Raw genomic sequence first — 19,724 nt, 5'->3', positions numbered from 1 at the left:
GGCTGTCTACACCAACTTATTGTTCATATAATTTTTAGCAGTAAAATCAAAGATTTTTGCTTAACTCTCCACTTTCCTCTGTCAGTGGGGATGTAATCTAAGGCAAGTGAAAAGAAATCATACTCTATAAACTGATGCAGGTCTTCAGGCTAAGTTGATTCTTTTCTTTATTCTCCTCTGAATTAATACAAATTGGAAAAAGTAATTTGAGGTAACTATAAAAAATTATGTTAAATAGATTACTCTGAAATTGAGCCAATGTTTTTATTTTCGCTTATCAAGATAACTGCCTATCCTCCACTTAATTTTGCACTCAAGTCTTTTGTGGCTTATTTAAGATATCTGTATCTAACCAAATCATGGCATTAACATTAAAGTTGTGAACTTGATATCAAGCAATCTAAGTATAAAGGTCCTCCTACATGTTAAAGACATATGCTGTAAGTAACCACACTCGCCCAAAATCCAGAAATGGAAACTCCTCCTTTAATCCATTTCATATGTCACTGTGTTATAAACATACCAAATATTCAGGTGATGTAGACTTGGTGTACTGTGCTAAACATAAATTTAGTGACAACTGTACAAAATTATAAGTTACAGCTGTAATGACTAATGTTTCCAAGTTCAAACTGTTTGCCTAAGAATGATCATCAAAAGTCTCAACACTGTGACTTTCAGTAGATTGTGTAAAGCTGATTAAGACGATACACACAACAGGTGATATTTTTGGAGGCAGTGTACGTACAGCATAATTTTTTATACTAATACATTCTCACTTTCAGCAGAGAGTTTTTCTTTCGGTGGTCGATAGGTAAGGAGTTCTTAGAAACATAAGTGACAAAAAAATCCAGCCTGTACTCCCAAATCTTATTCCAAACCCCTCAATACTAACTAGTTATAAATCTACATCAGCATTGATTTTAGAGAGACCATCCTGGATAATAAGCAAAAGGCTACATGATCAAGTCATCCTCTCCTAAGTGCACGGCAGACCTCATAATAAAGCAAAAGTTATTTACGTATTTTAAGGAAGAGGCATGTTCTTGAGTCAATGAGTGTGCTCACAGCATGAATGATGTCCAAGAGCTGGAGGATCTTGGGCCAAAACCCATCCAAAAAAGGATGAAAGACAGAGCCCAAGGAGAGAGAGGAAGCATTTGGAGACTATTAAGTGATAAAGAGCTGCATACCTCAGCTTGCTGTGTGTCAGAGGACAGCTTGACCTGACCGGGCATGCGTTGTTAGGTCAGTTCCTTGTTCGCATCTGTGCAGGCCTGGCGAGTCCATTTCCTTTTGCCACTGATTAGTCAAAGGGTCCTAAACGCAATAGGAAATTAGCAACTTGGTTTCACTATTGTGTACCTGGAGAAAGCCTACTTTTTAAATCCTCAAGCACCCGGTGCCTCCACTCTATTAAAATATGCTCTTAGATCCTTCATGGACACAAATTGCTAACACGAAATAGGTGCTCAGTAAAAATTTTTGTTTTCCTTCCTCTTTCCCGTAATTGCTGATGAAAATATGCTCTTATTTCTTCTAGAGTATTTTTATTTTCACAGATAGCAGATACTGGAATCAAAGGGATGAGACAAGAGAGGAATTTCAGGTATCGACTCTTACGATACTTCACGTATGTATGAATCTTTCAGATTAGCGCCAGCACTCGTGAGGCTAGGCACTCTAAGGAGTGCTTTATTTTTTTATTTTTTTTTGTGGTACGCGGGCCTCTCACTGCTGTGGCCTCTCCCGTTGTGGAGCACAGGCTCCGGACGCACAGGCTCTGCGGCCATGGCTCGCGGGCCCAGCCACTCCGCGGCACATGGGATCCTCCCGGACCGGGGCACGAACCCATGTCCCCTGCATCGGCAGGCGGACTCTCAACCACTGCGCCACCAGGGAAGCCCTAAGGAGTGCTTTAGATGAAGTATGCCATTTGTCTCAACAACCCTATGAGGTATTATATTAGTCCATTTGGACTGCTATAACAAAAATAGACTGGGTGACTTAAACAACAAACATTTATTTCTCACAGCTCTGGAGGCTAGGAAATCCAAGATCAAGGAGCTGCCAGATCTGGTATCTGGTGAGAGCTGACTTCCTGGTTCATGGACTGCCATGTTCTCTCTGTGTCCTTGCATGATGGAAGGGGCGAGAGAGCTCTCTGGAGCATCTTTTACAAGGGTACTAGTCCCATTCATGAGGCCTCCACCCTCATGATCTAATTACCTTCCAAAGACCCCATCTCCAAATACCACCACATTTGGGATTAGGTTTCAACATATGGATTTGGGGAGGATGCAAACATTCAGGCTACAGCTGGTAGATACTAACATTACCTTCATTTTATAGACCAAGGAAAGTGGGGCTTTTGGAGTTTGAGAACTTTCCTAAAATTTTGCAGCTAGTAACCCAGGGCATCTGCTTCAGGACCTGTGCCTTAATTAAACCTTTGCCATGTCCTGGGTGGGCCCTCAGTGTGAATAAAAGGGCTACACCAGTTCATTGATCTTAACATATTCATTCTTTCTAGGGAACTTGAGACTGGTTTTGGACCTTCCATGTATGGCTGGTACGTTAGGCAGAATAATGACCCCCCTGAAAATGTCCATGCCGTACTATGCAGAACTTGTGACTATGTCCTCTTACATGGCAAAACGGACTTTGCAGATCTTATTATGGACCTTAAAATAGGAAGATTACCCTAGATTATCTGGGTGGACCCAACATAATCACATGAGACCCTAAAAATGAAAGTGGAAGGAAGATGGGTCAGAGAGATGAGATGGAAGAAAAAGGAAGAGAAATTTGAAGTATGAGAGGGATTCGACCGACTGCTGCTGGCTTTGAAGATGAGGAAGGAAATGGCAACCTCAGTCCTACAACCACAAGAGCCTGAATTTTGCCAAAAACCCAAAATAAGCCAAAATACAGATCTTCCCCTGAGCCTCCAGAAAGGAATGTAGCCTTGCTGACGACATGTTGGTTTTAGCCCAGTGAGACGTGTTTCAGACTTCTGACAGAAAGAACTGTAAGACAACAAGGCTGTGTTGTTTTAAGCCACCAGGTTTGTGGTAGTTTGTCACAGCAGCCACAAGAAACTGACAACTGCTTGCTTCCTTTATTCAAGTTAAGTACATTTTCCTGATGCCTAGTCACAAAGGGAAGTGCACAAAATTGTCTGAATCTTTCTCCTCCTTCTCCTCCATGGAAAGAAAAGCAAAAAATGCACACCACCCTATAGGCTATGAGGCGAATCTGGATTGCTCTCTGTGGTTGGAACCAGACACCAGGGTCAGTGGACAATCTCAGTATGGAATCCAAATGCCATGGTTTGTCCAGAACTGGACTAAATGGTCTTGAACATAGAGAAACAACCTACCAGTGACTTATTTTCTATTTGTCTCCTGTGCAGGGACTATAAGAGAAATGGACGGCCATTTTATACCTGGTGAAAATCTCTAGATTTATGGGCAATAGCAATGGCATATGATATTTAATTTCAGAATAAAAATCTTTTGCTAAACAATAGGTTATTCCCAGGTTGATTTATTCTCAATCGTGAGCAGTAATTTTCTAAAATTCAGCTTCTTGTTTGATACATGGAAACACAATAAAATGCTTTGTCCATATTTTCAGTAGAAAATGTTTAAGAATAAGACAAATGAGGCAAACAAAATGTAATTCAAATGTATTCAATGAAGCATGGTAATTTTCACATTTTATTTCTTTTAATACTCTTGCTTCAGTTATATTAATAGCCTCTGCATTTTCCTCCTGTCGTCTGTGCCTCAGGTTTTGCTTACTTCGTCTTTTCCTCTTTTTATTTCTATGACATGTTGCCACTAGCCTCCTCCAGCAGAGGGAGGTGGGGTGTGTCCAACAGGGCTGTGTCCACAGGGTCAGAGGGTCTCCTGACTGAGAAGGCTGGCTACCTCATGGGTGCCAGGCTCCAATAAAAGCCAGGGTCCCCCCTCCATATGTGGGGTGGGTAACAAAGAGATTATCTGGCAAACTATGCCCTACAACTTCTTCCTAACATACATGAGAGTTAGAACAAAAATATGTTAATGACTTCAAGTGGTTAAGAGATTATCTTAACCTGAAGAAACAGCTTGTGGAGAACAAAAGTGACCTGATCATAGGTCTCGGGCAGAAATTTCTTCCCTAGCTCAGGAAAGGGTAGAGTAATAGCATTTGCATCATCCCGAGTTAGTTTGACTTCCTTCTTAGGAACTGCCAAAGTCAGCGGGCTTCAGGCCAGCCTGCTCCATCGCCTTCCAGGCAGAGACCTGGTCTGTCTGCTTCCCAGGTCTAACAGCGTCTGGCACCTAGGATATACTCCATAAATACGAGTAGGTGAATGGTTTGAGATCCAAGTCTGAGCTCTTATCTTCTGCATCTTTTTTCTTAGCTATGAAAGAGTCTAAGCTTTGTAGTGGTGCCTGAATGGGCTAAGGGTCCCACGCTCCTCAACCTTACTGTCATTTCCTAAAGGCAAGAACTATGTACTCCTCTATCTCAATTTTAGCATCTAGCTGTGTTTTTTCTTCTTCTTTCTTAAATTATTTAAGAGGGACTTCCCTGGCAGTCCAGTGGTTAAGACGCCATGCTTCCACCACAGGGGGTATGGTTTCGATCCCTGGTCGGGGAACTAAAGATCCCAGAAGCCAAAAAAACAGAAAAGAAAGGAATATATATACTTAACCAACACTTATTTTGCAACAGGCACTCTTCCAAAAACTTTACAAATAGCAACTCATTCAATCATCATGATAACCCTATGAAATAGGTTCTATTGTCACCCCTATTTTGCAGATGAGGGAACAGAGGAACAGAGAGCTTATGTAACTTTCCCAAAGTCACACAGCTAAATGGTGGCGCTGGGATTTCATCTGTACAGGCTGGATCCAGAGGCTGTGCTCCACACACACACTACGCCTTACCTTGCTGCCTCATCTTGCCAGTGTTAGAATGACGGAGGAAAGAAAAAATTTGGAAGCTAGCTTCACAGGAAACTGGGAAGGGAGCAATATTTATACAAAAGAAGTCCAAATGAATGGTATGTTTCCAAATACTTCATGCATAGTGTGTTGACACTATATGAAACGTAGTCATAAAAATCTAGGCTGATTTGAATACCTAACTTGAAAGATGTTGTTCCTTGGCTTAAAAAAGATAACACTATCAAACTGTGAATCATTTGAAGTTCTCAAAAACATGACACTGACTTCCAACCAAATGAATAATTACTGTACTCACTTAGTAGGAAATTATACAAACACACAACTGGTTAAAAAGTTCAAAATTCAGTTATCCTCGTAGCCAATTGTACTAGCTACGGCTGCCGTAACAAAGTACCACAAACTGCCTTAAATAAAAGAAATGTTTTGTCTCACAGCTCTGGAAGCCAGATGTCCAAGATCAAGGTGTCAGCAGGGTTGGTTTTATTTGAGGGCTGTGAGGGAAGGCCTCTCTCCTTGGCTGGTAGATGGCTGGCTTCTCCGTTTGTGTCTTCAGATCATCTTCCCTCTATGTGTGTCTGTCTCTGCATCCAAATTTCCCCATTTTATAAGGACCCAGTCATATTGGATTAGAGTCTACCCTAATAACCTCATTTTAACTTGATTACCTCTATAAAGACCCTACCTCCAAATAAGGTAGGGGTTTTAACTCCAACTTATCCATTTTGCAGGTGACACAATTTAACCCGTATTAGCAGGGGGTAAGAGTCCTGTCTGAATTCTAGCTCTGACATTTATCAATTTTGAGACCCTGGCATATCTCATTTCCCTCCCTTAAATGAGGATAAAATAGATAGTATCTACACCATGCTGTTGTGAGGATTAAGTGAATTAGTACATGTAACACATAGAATACTGAGTAGTACAATGCATGTTAGATATTCGTTAATTCATCAAATAGTCTGAACACCTATTTAAGTACCAGGCACTGTTCTAGGTGTTTGAGACACAGATATAATCAAAACATGCAAAAATACCCACGTTTATGGATCTCATAATTTAGTGGGGAAAGAAAAAAAATACAAATAGAACACATAGACTATCAGACAGTAATGTGTTATAGAGCAAAATAAAGCAAGACAGTGGCTAGAGAGCATCGGGGGTTGCAATTCTGGATCAGAGAGGGCCTCACAAATTTGTCATTTGATCAAGGACCTGACGAATGGGAGGAGACAGTTAAGTGCTTATCTGGAGCTTTTAGATAGAGAAGGGTTTCCCCACTTCAGCACTACTGACATTTGGGGCTGGATTATTCTTTGCGGGGGTGGGCGGTGGGGGGGACTGACCTGTGCATCGCAGGATGTTTAGCAGCATCCCTACTAGATGCTAGTAGTGGTGAGTAACATCTGCTACCCCAGTTGTCACCACTCATCTGACAACCAAAGATGTCTCCAGACATTGCCACATGTCCTGTGGGGGACAAAATCACTGCTGTTTGAGAGCCACTGAGACAGCAAAAAAGTAAAAGCCCAGGGGCAGGAGTGGGCTCAGCTTGTTTGAGGCACAGCAAGGAAGCAGGCAATAGGAGATGAAATTAGAAGGGAGAAGGATGAACCACACATATCATCTATGACCTTGAGGCCAGCAGATGGGAAGCTACTGGAGGGTTAAGAGCAAAAAGACAGCACAACTTGACTCACATTTTAAAAATATTCCAATTGGCTGCCACACTGAGAATTGCCTGTAGGTACAAAGACAGAAATGGACACCTCAGCGGGGAGGCTATCACAGTAATCCTATTATTGGTTTATTTACTTTTTTTTTTAAATTTAATTTGGTCACTGATTTGCCTGGATGGTCATGGGACTACTGAGAGAATTGAGCTAAGATCTGGGGAAGAAAAGAGGAAGGAGAATTAGCACAAAAGGAAAAGGCTAAGAGTGGGCAAGGTAGCTTTTCACCGAAGTGTAAGGCAGTACTGTAAAGTCAATTTGAAAGAGCAGAGGGGTTGCACAGGACAAAGAGAGAATGTTGGGGCAAGTCTGTGCACAGGGCCAGTGAATGCTATACTAAGGAATGGGAGCTCTGGTCTGTAGGGAACGGAGAGCCTTTCAAGCTTAAGCAACCAGGAAAACTCTGCAGCAGAGTGCAGATCACAGGAGTAAGAAAGAATACTTTCAAAGGGAGTTTCCTGAAATAATACGGGCGAGCGATAACAAGAGCCTAAGTTTAGGTGGAGGAAGAGCATGAGCACGACATTCTGAAGGAAGCAAAGTGAAGTTCTGCCCAAAGATTTGGAATTACCTTCTGCAGGGTAATTTTGCTTGTAGGCAAGCGCGCACTACTGACTTCGCAGCCAGGGTCTGGAAAAGTTTCCATGGTATCAGAGACCAAGCAAATGCCAAGCCCACCATGAAATGGTTTAAGCAGTGTAGGGCAGGACTTTTCTTGGAAATGGTGTCCCCAGAGGAGGGTGTGTTAAGTTTCTTCAAGGGTCTTTTCAAAAAGACTCCTATCTGTAAGTGAGAAGAACTATGCCGAGTACTGACAACGAAGGGAAAAGTAGGTCTGCAACCAAAGAGTTCTTTCAGGATGGTCGAGCATTTCAATTTCTAGATTTAAAACGTCTCAGCAGGTTTAGCAGAACAGGGTAGGTACATCAAACCAGTCCCGCTACTTTTTAGGTGGGAGCAACAAGGACGCCTGCCCCCTCCTTTCGAGTAAGATTTCCGAAGGCACCTCACAAGACTCACCACCCTCTTTCTACCCAGTTAACAGAGGCAGTGGGCGGCCGCCCAGCAGCGAGCAGCGGCTGCTAGCGCCGCCACCGAGGGTGTGGCGGTCGCCTGCGGACCGCGGGAGGGAGAGGGGGCGGCGCGGCTGGGCGGGGCGAAGAGGGGGGCTGCGGGGCGCGAGCGGAGGGACTCGGGAATCGACCGCCTCCCGCCCCGCCCGGCGCCGCCCCAGTCACCTCGCTCTGCGGCCACCCGGCACCAGGAGCAGTCCCAGGCGGCGGCGCGACGGTCCCCGCCATGTCTGCAGCCATGAGGCAGAGGTTCGACCAGTTCCTTCACCAGAAGAACTGCATGACTGACATCTTGGCCAAGCTCGAGGCCAAGACCGGCGTGAACCGGAGCTACATGGCCCTCGGTGAGTGTGGGGCTGCGGCCCGCGGGATCCCGCCGCTTGCCCGGCCCGGGAGCGGCTGTCGCATCGCAGCTGGGACCACGGGCTCGGTGACAGACGGGGGTGAGTGGCGTCGTCGGGGACAGAAGTGGCCGCCTGGACAGGCCAGGGGCCAGAGACCTCGCCCGGGGCGGCCCGGTGGCGGAGCGCCCGGGACGTGGGGCCGGGGACCGGCCGGCGCTGACGTGTCTGCCCTGCGGCCCAGTGTCGTGTGCCTGTGGCCGAGCGCAGAGCTGACGCCGAGTGGCGGGGTCCCCGTGGCGGAGTACCGGGTCCTAGCCAGACCCTCCGCGGAGTTGGGCGCGGGACGGGAGGGGCTGCGGGCAGGCGCCGGAATCCCGGCCTGCCCAGACCCTCCGGGAAGGAAGCGGGGCTCCTGCAGCTGGTGCGCAGTGTGGCGTGGGGCCCCTTGCGGGAGGGACGGGGGAAGGAAGGGCACAAAGGTGCGGCCTGCCAGTATCCCCAGACCAAAGGCAAAGCCCCGAGAAGGCGCGGGCCCAGCCTCGGTGCGGTTTTTCTCCAGTGCCTAGAACGGGCCAAGCTTTGCGGTGTTGGCGGGGGCTGCCCGGCTGGAGCGCCTGTGTGCCACCCGACCCACTTCCCTCCTCGTGTCTGCAGGTGTCATCGGGCTGGTGGCTTTGTACCTGGTGTTCGGTTATGGAGCCTCTCTCCTCTGCAACCTGATAGGATTTGGTTACCCAGCCTACGTCTCGTAAGTGGCTCCCCCTGCAACCGTCCCTTCCTCCCCTTCACTCCCCTTCCCCCATCCAGAGCTGTTCTAGTTGCTGTACCATCCCCATTTCCCTGGGAGAGTGGTCAGAGGACCAAAGAGTAGTAACTGACTGCTTAAGGTTACATATTTTAGAGCTTTACCTTGACACCTGATCTCCCGATGACTAGCCGAAATGTATATTTCATCAGGTTAAACTGGCGGAGTGTATGCCTTCTAACAGCTGCACAAATGAAAGGCAGAGCAAAGTCGACCTTTACTGGTGGGACGATCTCAACGGGTACAGAGAGCCGATTCTTTCTCCCTAATAATTATTTCAGTGTGTATTTCACCTTATATTATGTACACAGTAAATCCCCATCAATTAGAGCTTCTTTAATTCAGAAGTAATGTTAATTCAGACACTGGGGAGAATTTTGTCTTCTTTATATTAAAAAGGCTCGCCACTTATTACAGGCAAATGGGAAACACTTACCCTAGTATAAAAACAAAAACAAACCTTATAAAATGCATCCCTAATATATCTCCTTGGTTATATAAATGACCCATCTATATAATTAATCTAAATGGCAAGTGAATCTTATCAGATTACGATCTGACTTTTCTGCTAGCTGAGGCTGTTTTTACTCTACAGTGTGTTTAATTTGAAAATATTCTACAATTTCATTTTTCCATTCATTCAATAGGAATTATGCTTCCCCACAAATAAATTTTGTTGTATTCTACAGTTCTTCCCAAGAAAGCTGGTGGGTTTTACTTCTATTGAATTGGTCTGTACAACTTTCCTCAACCACAGGGATTAAAAAAAAAAGGAAGAAAATATTTCAGCTGGAAGGCTAAGACACCAATAACACATTATTACGACTGTGTCTATCCTAGGCCCGGCTAGAATTTAATATATGACTAGAAAGGGGAAATGTGTTTTAGAAAAAGTTCGGACTTGAAAAATTAAATCGAAATTACATAAGTAGTAATTACTGAGTTAGTCTGGTACAGACCCTTAGTGGCTCCAGAAAATCTAGCTACATATAGGACACTACTTGCTTTTGAATTTGGAGATCCTCTCCAGCATTATCGGCTAAAGTACCATCCACACTGTTTGTGTATACCAAACAATTCTGAAGACAGACCAGAAAAACTGGTTTGACTTTCAGATCAATGAAAAAGTTATAAGAATAGCAGTTCTCCATAAAATAATAGATGGTGTAGATAGAAAGTTTGTAGGCAACACTGGTTCAAAATGGCTTGCACATCACTGTGTCTGTGATAATGGACAAAATAACCAGGTAGAACATTCCTTTACTTTTCTTCTGTTTGTGTATTCTACTTGGAAGAGTTCTTTTAGTAATAAAGATTTTGAAGCATTTTTCAAGTTTGTGCTTCAGATCTTATTGATCACATTTAATAACTGCCTAGCTGCTTGAATTGTTTTGAACTAGGGAAGACTGTGGATCTTTAAAAATACTGAAGAGCATAAAAAACATTTTTTCCACATCTGTGCTATTTGGTGAGTAATCTTGTGAGAAACATAACCTTGTCTGTTGGTGTGATTAGATGATTGATATGGGCTTTAGAAAAGTAAAAATCTGTTTCTGGGTGGGATGTATAGATCCATGTATGTGGAAGTGGATGTGACTGAAGGCAGACAGGGCTTGGACATGCTTTTCTTTGACCTAGTGGATTAATTCTAGCAGGAGCCACTTTGTTTGTCTGTTTTTAAATTAATTTTTATTAGAGTATAGTTGCTTTACAATGTTGTGTTAGTTTCTGCTGTGCAGCAAACTGAATCAGTTATACGTATACATATACCTCTTAGATTTCCTTCCCATTTAGGTCACCATAGAGCATTGAGTAGAGTTCCCTGTGCTATTCAGTAGGCTCTCATTAGTTATCTATTTTACACATAGTAGTGTCTGTATGTCAATCCCAGTCTCCCAGTCCATCCCACCTTGCCCTTCCCCGCTTGGTAACCATAAGTTTGTTCTCTACATGTGACTCTTTCTAGCAGGAGCCATTTTTAAAGTCATATTTTAAAAGTAATTTCAAGCAAGTCAATTTCAGTTTTTTTATCATTTGTTTGAACTCATTCTTTCATTCATTTTCTACATAGTCAATTGAATATTATTGGCTCTCTTTATTTACAAGAAGCTAAGTGTTCATGCCTATTGCTAGGAATTCTGTGAAATGGTAGAGATGGTCATGTATCTGAGTAGTTCAGGTAAGTGGGTTTTATATATTTTAGAATTTTTTTATTCACCAAGTAGATACACTTTTCTATCTGAGTATTCTGAGGCAAAGTGACATTTGTAGTAATAGGAGTTGGAAGAGTATTAAAAATCTAAAAAAGGGGATTTAATGATTTAAATAAACATTCAGGAAACAATTTATGAGTATCTCTAGATTAGTATTTATTCATAGGATGCTTCCTTTTGGTACAACCAGCTTTTACCTTTAAAATGAATACAAGATCCTATTATCATAAGGGAATTAAGTGAAGGTTGGTCTCTGGGTGCTTGGATTTTTCACTAAAACAGTGCTTCTCAGCCTTGGCTGCCCATTGGAATTATCTGAGGAGCCTTAAAAAGTGCTGATGCCTGGGCCCTATCCCCAAAGGTTCTGATGTAATTGGTCTGGGGTGCAGCCTGGGTTTTGGAATTTTTAAAAGAGTCTCATGTGCAGCCCATGCTGAGAAGCCCTGCTGTAGAGCAGCAGCATAACCTGCGCTTGTTACACTTGAAGAGGGGGTGAAAGGGGCAGAAGAACAGCCTGCTAACCCTGGGAATAGTCCACAGGCCCACCTGGCCTCTGCTTTGTGAAGGAGGTTCAAGGACACATGGGATTGTGTGCACAGTAAAAGCACGCAGACCCCCAGTTAGTAAACATTCAGGCAATCACGGTTATATTAGTCAAATCAAGTCTGTTCATTGCTTAACTGATGTAACTGTACAATTGTCAGAAAGAAAGTCCTTGTAAGTGGTACTATTAGTAGCACCACAATCAGTGTTACTTAAGATGTGATCTGTGACCACTTTAATTGTTCTCCTTGTCTCTTGGAATTCTCCCCAGCCAGAGTTATTTTTAAAAATACAGGTTCATCTCTTTATTTTTAAAAATACAGGTTCATCTATTTAGCAAACATCAAATGCCAACCATGCACCAGACACTGTGGCAGCACCTCAGATACACCAGGGACTAAGTTGGGCATACTCCCCATCTTTGCATGACTAGTCTACAGGGTAGACTGCAATAAATAGTAAAGTAGTGACAGTGTGGTGAGCCCTCCACAGAGCACCCGCAGGGAGCTGTGGTAGAGATTAACAGGAGGGGCCCCCTGTAGGTATTTATCTGAGCTACTATTTGAGTAAAGACTTGAGGGATGAGAAGCTGCCCGCTGAAAGCAGAGTCAGGCAGAGGGAGCAGCGAATGCCAGGCCCTGGGCAGCCAGGCGCTTGGGCCGTTGAAGGACCTGGTGCGTTGGAAGCTCTGAGAGGGAAGAGGGGCGAAGGAGGACCAGAGAGGTGCAGGTGCCATCAGGCACAGCTGGTGGCTGGCACACCAAGTGTGCATTTTATTCCAGGTAGCTGTGGGGAGTTTGCATGTTTTCTGATTGCCTTGGATGGGTTCTAAGTAGGAGGTGACATGTTACAATGTACATTTTAAGGTCATTCTGTCTGCTGTGATTCCTGGAAGGAATTGGTGATCCTGCCAAACTATTGCTAATAGTCCTTCCTTTCTCACCTTTCAGCTTTTGCTCCTGCTGCTTCCTTTCCTTGGGCCACCATAGAGTGGCCCACAGATTGTGCTTAATGGTCAGTGATAGGCTTAGAGGCTGCAGGGTGCAGAAGTGAAATAAGGAAAAGCCTATTTGGCTTCGTAGCTTTTCTCGTGACTCACTACCTGGGGAAATCTGTGGGTGGGGCTCAGGTGCACCTGGCTTCACACCAGGCCTTGTCATGTTGGAGCACTAGACAGCTGGAGGCCTGGCTGGCCCTCGGGGCGGGGCAACCTGTGCCTTATCAGGTAGCCCCTTCCTACTGGTTACTCTTATTTTCTGCGTATATCATTTCCCTTTGAGAGCAGGGCCATTAATCCTCTACCTCTAAGTTTCCAGACTTTTTGGCCACCCTTTATAGGCAATTTGAAATATAATTCCAGACTTCTCATTATCAAGAGCTGTTGACAGAATGACTTTAATCTCCCTACTTCCTTCTATTTCTGATAAGAGAAGGCAGACTACTGGATAATAATAGGAACCTTTATTATTACAGCTGACCTGCCCCTCCCCCCATTTTTTGCTGAGATATAATTTCCATGCAACCCTTTTAAAGTGTACAATTCAGCGGTTAGTATGAAGTTTTGCAACCATCACTGCTTTCTTTTTTTTTAATAAATAAATTTATTTTAAAAAAAAGATGATGCAGGAAATATAACAGAAGCAGAAGTAAGATCTCACCCAACAATTTTTATGTAATGTTAAATATAGCATTACCATTAAAATATCTCCAAGGATTTTTAATCTTTTTTGTATAAATAACTTTCACTGCTCTTAAGTTTATGATCCCCTCTCCCAACTATTATTCTCAGGTCAAAAAAACAATGAAAGTCGTCTAACAAATAAACCCTTAACAGCCACCACGTGTGTCACTTTTATAAGAAAATTACTGAAATTTTGAGAAAAATAAGGTAAAATAAACTGGAATCTAGAAAATGCATGACACAAAAACTAAACTGTGATCCCTTGTGTTTAAAAATCTTAAAATATTGTTTTTAGCTCTGGTGGAGTTCCAGATCCACCCCATTTTTCTCTCACACATTATTACGAAGAGAAACTACTCCAAAATAAAAATAATAATGTCGTGCATACTAAATACAGTCTTTAAAATATGTTCCACATAAGAGCTCTTCCAAAGAAAAGCCACAAATTTCCTTTAATATGGAAAGTAAGAGTTCCAGGCAAGTATCTCTTTTGTAACAGTAAGTCTCTCTTAACAGTTTTAATATCCAGGTTTTATAAAACTATTGGCAAAAAAAAAAAAAAAAAAAAAAAAGAACTATTGGCTACCATTCAATCTGAAATGTCTAATCCACAAAAAACAAAGCATGAATAGGTATCTTGCTAAGTATCAGCATCTAAGGAATTTATTAAAAATACACATGGGGCTTTCCTGGTGGGGTAGTGGTTAAGAATCTGCCTACCAGTGCAGGGGACACAGGTTCGAGCTCTGGTCCGGGAAGATCCCACATGCCGTGGAGCAACTAAGCCCGTGCGCCACAACTACTGAAGCCCGTGTGCCTAGAGCCCACGCTCCGCAACAAGAGAAGTCACTGCAATGAGAAGCCCGTACACCGCAACGAAGAGTAGCCCCTGCTCACCACAACTAGAGGAAGCCTGTGCGCAGCAACAAAGACCAAAAGCAGCCCAAAATAAATTAATTTATAAAAAAATAAAATAAAAATACTCATTATTTCAGGCCCTACGTATTTATACATCTCCCTTGTTTGACTTAAACAGGATAAACATTCAAGTCTAAGAAATATTGTTCCTAACATGGACACCAAAAAGAAGATTCCTATAATAAAATGTTGCCTACTTTTACAGGTTTCACACATTCTCCACAGTAAATGAACATTCATTCATATTGCCAATGCAATTTTTGTTCTCTATCCATTATCATAAATTATAAAACGTATGTCCCATCAGTTTGCAAAAAGTATGATGGAATAGTAGAATTAAAGATTCCACAGGTTTTTCTTTTTATATTAAAGCCAACTACCCATCTCTTCAGTTTAACTCTTTAACCTCCTTCAAAACCTGTCTAAACTCCTAAACCTAGAACTCTAGTGAGCAAAAGGCTAGAAGCACTTCAGGTGCCAATTAGAAAATACCTGGTCGGGGCTTCCCTGGTGGCACAGTGGTTGAGAGTCCGCCTGCTGATGCAGGGGACACAGGTTTGTGCCCTGGTCCGGGAAGATCCCACATGCCGCGGAGCGGCTGGGCCCGTGAGCCATGGCTGCTGAGCCTGCGCGTCCGGAGCCTGTGCTCCGCAACGGGAGAGGCCACAACAGTGAGAGGCCCGCGTACCGCAAAAAAACCCAAACAAACAAACAAAAAGAAAATACCTGGTCATTTGCTCTTATCGTTTACACTATACCAAGAATATGATTTACTAACAATGTACTACATTAAAATGATAAAATTCTGTAATAAAGGCATTGTAACTATCAACTATATCAAAATAATAGAATTTTTCTTGTATCCCAATTTAGTACATTTGGCCTGTGTAGGAGATCTGGCTGCATCTTTACATAAGACAGCCATGAGAGTATAATCATCACAGAGTGACCAGCGGTTTCTAAGTACCATGACCTCTCCTTGCTCTACCCTCTGAATTTCCCCCCAAAATAGGGCTCCCTCAGCCTAATGACTGCAACTATCTACCATTCCCATAGTCAAGTCTCATGGGTCAGATAAAGATAAAGTGGCAGGGCATGTAATATTGAAGGAATGACCCAAGATGCCTCTTACCCAGTCTTTCCACAATAATTTTATACTCTTATTTTCCATCTTGTACCTTTATACCCAGCCCTCTGGCGACCCTGCCCCAGTCAACCCACAGGTACAGAAATGAAAGGAAGTTTGAGCTCCCAAGAGAAAAAGTTATTTTGATTTCTGTTGCCACATGATGAAAATCTAGAGGCATTTAACATGAAAATATTGTTATACCTAGCAGACGGGTTCCATATGAATATACTTCAAGTACGTCAGTGTTTAAATAAGCTGCTGTTGACTAGTATGGAAATCTAAGAATTTATAACATTAAAACCTCAAATACATTTCCTTATAGAGAAACAATCAGACTAGTGTACATTTATAATACAGTCAATTTGTAGCTGAGAAATGCCTTTACTAAGATATGTAAACCTTATTCAAGTGCATTTATAATACTCAAAAGTACACTATATATAAAAAAAAAATCACAGGACAGTCTTACTAACATCCCCCCCCATTGCCTCAAAAATTTTATAATTCAACTTAAACATATTCAAGAAAAAAACCAGTCAGGTCCATTAAAATAAAAAAGACAAACCTTTACATATAAAAATTAGTACCTGATCCATCTGTTCCTGAACCAGATCTGACAGACGCATCTGTGAAGGAAATGGATTCAGAATCAGAGTCGCTAGCCTCACTTCAGGTGTCATAAACATTTCCCTCTTCCTTCTGGTCTCTCTCATCCTGTTCATCTTCCTCCTCCTCTTCCTCCTCCTCTCCATCGTCATCCACCTCTTCATCTTCCTCTGCATCTTCTTCTGATTCTTCATCTTCTTCCACATCTTCCACCCCTTCCTCCTCATTCTCAGTGTTGTTGCCTTACTCATCAGAAGAACCAGTGCTGCCAGTCTCATGGTCAGAGCCATATTCTTCAGAGTTCACTTCCTCCTTAGAAGACTGGCTGCATCTGCTTGCACGTCTGTCCACTTCAAGCCCAGTTCTCTCAGAGCCATCTGGCGTAAGGGATTTGACCCTCCTTTCAGGATCCCTTTTCCGCAGACATGTTTTTTCAGGTTGACTTTTATAAGGTTCTCTGGAGGCACTGCTTGACAAACGAATTTTCCGATCAGCTTCTAGATGATTGTTTCAGATCTTTGATATTCCTCATTTTTATACTCTGTGACTGACTCCTTTTGTACTAACCATTCTTTTTTTTTTTTTTTTTTTTTTTTGCGGTACGCAGGCCTCTCACTGTTGTGGCCTCTCCCGTTGCGGAGCACAGGCTCCGGACGCGCAGGCTCAGCGGCCATGGCTCACGGGCCCAGCCGCTCTGCGGCATGTGGGATCTTCCTGGACCGGGGCACGAACCCGTGTCCCCTGCATCGGCAGGCGGACTCTCAACCACTGTGCCACCAGGGAAGCCCTGCACTAACCATTCTTTTGTTATTGCTAACTGATGAGCTCAGTGACTTAGAAATCAATTGTCTTGAATGAACAGAAGGCTTTTGTCGCTTTGTGTCAGTAGATTCCATTTGGTCACTTTTTCTTTGTGAACCCTTTTTCTCATTTTTATCTTGTTCACTCTCTGGATTTTGGAGTTCATTATCCTGTTCTGGTACTTCAGTCAAAATATCATCTAGAACATTAAGTTCTCCATCTGCTAGTGTTGGAAGGGCTCCTGCAGAGGTGGGGGGTGGCTGTGGCTCACCACGGGGACAAGGACACTGGCAGCAGAAATTCTGGGAGGTACTTCTTGGTGTGGGCCCTCCTGGAGTCTCCATTACCGCTTTCTAATTCCAAAACATGTTTATCACCCCAAAGGAAACCCTGTACCCATTAGCAGTCATTCTCCATTTCTTCTACACCCCAGTCCTCAGAAACCACCAATCTACTTTCTGTCTCTATGGATTTGCCTGTTCTGGACATTTCATATAAATGGAATCATATAATACGTGGTTTTTGGTTTCTGGGGCGGCCCTGCTTTGAATGGCACAAAAGCCATTCTGAGAGACCTCTCGGGGAGTGTGCTTTGCTTCACTGTCACATACACAAAATCAGAGCCCGAGACCGAAGGTAACTGCCTCCCAGTGGTCCCAGAATGTGGAGGCTGCTCCTGTCCCTGCTTCTTTATTCAAGTGTAGTTATGACAGAAGTCTAATGACTTTGTTTTCTATTTTTATCTTTGCCCTGCAGAGAAGGGAAAGGAGGAGGGTTGTCTTTTTGTCCAACTCAGCCATCTTTTCGTTTAAAATTCTATTAAAACGTCTGTTACTTTTCCTCTCATTTATTTCGTATGTTTCTTAAGGATCAGGTGGCCACCTTCCTGGGACTATCAGAGGTGGGCCTTAGAGATCAAACATGTAGTCTGATCACTTTTCAAAAGACTGAGGGACAGAGAGAGTTAGAAGGTTTTCCAAGGTCACACAGAGGCTAGACTTGTAACTGAGGGCTCCAGACCTACACAGAAATGTGAAAGTACATTTAGGCATATTTTAGTACCAAGCTTGAAAAGATTAAATATGCTTAGAGTCCAGAATTTTAATGTATTTAATGTTTGTATTTAATGTTTGGCAACACTTTTCAAATCTGATACCCACTTTAGTGATGTGTCATTTTATCTTCTGTGTGTCCTCACCAGCCCATTTTAGCCTTTTGCTATTATCAGTACAAAGAGTGTTACTGCTTTTAGGTCTTTGCACGGCTGCTGAACACCGGTGTAGCCCTTAATTTAATAAATACTTAAATATCTCTGTTTAAGTGCTTTATAAATATACCTTATTTAATCCTCATAACAACCCTATGATATAGGTATTATGATTATTCCCATTTTACAGGTGAGGAAACAGAGAAAGAAGTAACTTGATTAAGGTCTCATAACAGTAGACGGTGACACTGATATTTAAACCTAGGGAGTTTGGCCCCAAAACCCATGTTTTTAACTTTTCGTTATATTGCTTCCCATATGGCTCTTCAGGTGTCCCACAGATACATGCCATAAGCTTATATAGAGATGAAAATTAACTACTGATGTAACTTTTTCTTTTATCAGTTTGACACTGTCAATACAAATACATGACCTTCATGCAGTGTAGTTCTCAAATAAGGTACTACCATCCCAAATCATGTATCTGCACACATAGTCATTTGCAGTGTTTTGTGAACATGAGTTAGAATATATTACTAACAAGTTCTTTCTCTTGTTGGCTGTGGTACAGCATTGATTTACAACAGCAGCAATATAGCTCATCATGTGCAGAGGCCTGCTTTTTTTTTTAAGCAGTGCAGTGCATGCCCATCTGAAGATGACACACTGCATTGTATCTCCTGAGGAAATGCAGCCTTGTCTTTAGGTCTTTGTCAGGAGGCAACGAATCTCAAGGGGGAGATGTTTGGGGATGGTCCCTATGAGGTCAGATCAGAAAAGGGGATCGTGAGGGAGAATATTTGAAGGAGACAGTCAAAATAACTACAAGAGTTGTAAGACAGTCTACCACAAGTAAAAGCTACAACATCTTAGCAAATGATGCACAGCAGATAACATGAGGGAATATAGGTTAAAAAGGGTTGAAATCTACTTATTTACAGTTTGCAATGACAGATTCCTGAACAGGTTCACTACCCAGAGGAGAATTTGGGAAAGTCGCCATGGTTCTGACTCATGGTTCTGAACCACTTTCTGTTTCTCAAGAGCAAGTCATCTGAAGCAGAGCTAGGCTCCCCTAATGTTGCTGGAGGATGTATATTTGTGGTTGTCTTCATGGACTCATTAGTAAGGGGTGTGTTTGTTTTCTTGTGTTTTTTAAAGAACTTGTAATTATCTTATTTTTTTTTCTCTTTTTTACTCATGAGCATTTGGGAGCAGATATATTTTCTACTAAGCTGCTAATGTTCCTATTACACCAGCTTTTCTCTCTGCAACTGTGTGTTCTTTGTTGCTAGCGCTTTAGGGCAGAGCAGCTCATGCCCACACTTTCCTTCTCTGGGTAGTGTGAAGCACATGCACATTTTCTGGCCTACTGGGCACTTGGACCAAAAATACAACTGGCATTCTTTAAATGCCTTAAGCAACAGTGTAGTCGTAAACATTTAAACATTTACCTTTGTCAGCTTTTTGCTGGTTGTGTTTTCACTAAGTATTATGGCTAGCATTACTGAACTATTTTAAAAGGAAGGAGTTGTGGAGAAAACTTAAATGTAGATAATTAAAGCCAGCATTTTGGTTATGTTTTTGTTTTTTTCCCTTTGCCTGTGAGAAAAGAAAGTTTTGAGGAGCAAATAAGATTTAAACAGTTTATTCATGATCTAGTTTCTGGGCTCTAAAGCAGTTGTGGAGGGCGATCTCATTCCTAAG

At 42.7% G+C, this 19,724-nt stretch overlaps 1 protein-coding gene across 1 annotated transcript in view; it reads left to right on the top strand.

Moving 5' to 3' along the window:
- Positions 1–7,862: 7,862 nt before the first annotated feature.
- Positions 7,863–19,724, top strand: part of REEP5 (receptor accessory protein 5) — a 43,435-nt gene continuing 31,573 nt past the window's right edge. Inside the window, exons 1-2 of the mRNA XM_004267450.4 lie at positions 7,863–8,114; positions 8,769–8,862. Coding sequence (XP_004267498.1) covers positions 7,997–8,114; positions 8,769–8,862 — 212 coding nt within the window. The 5' untranslated portion in view covers positions 7,863–7,996. The remainder of the gene's footprint in view (positions 8,115–8,768; positions 8,863–19,724) is intronic.

This window comes from Orcinus orca, chromosome 3, assembly GCF_937001465.1.
Source record: "Orcinus orca chromosome 3, mOrcOrc1.1, whole genome shotgun sequence".
Taxonomy (NCBI): domain Eukaryota; kingdom Metazoa; phylum Chordata; class Mammalia; order Artiodactyla; family Delphinidae; genus Orcinus; species Orcinus orca.
Note: the sequence above shows the minus strand (reverse complement) of the source record. Positions and strands in the feature narration are given on the sequence as shown.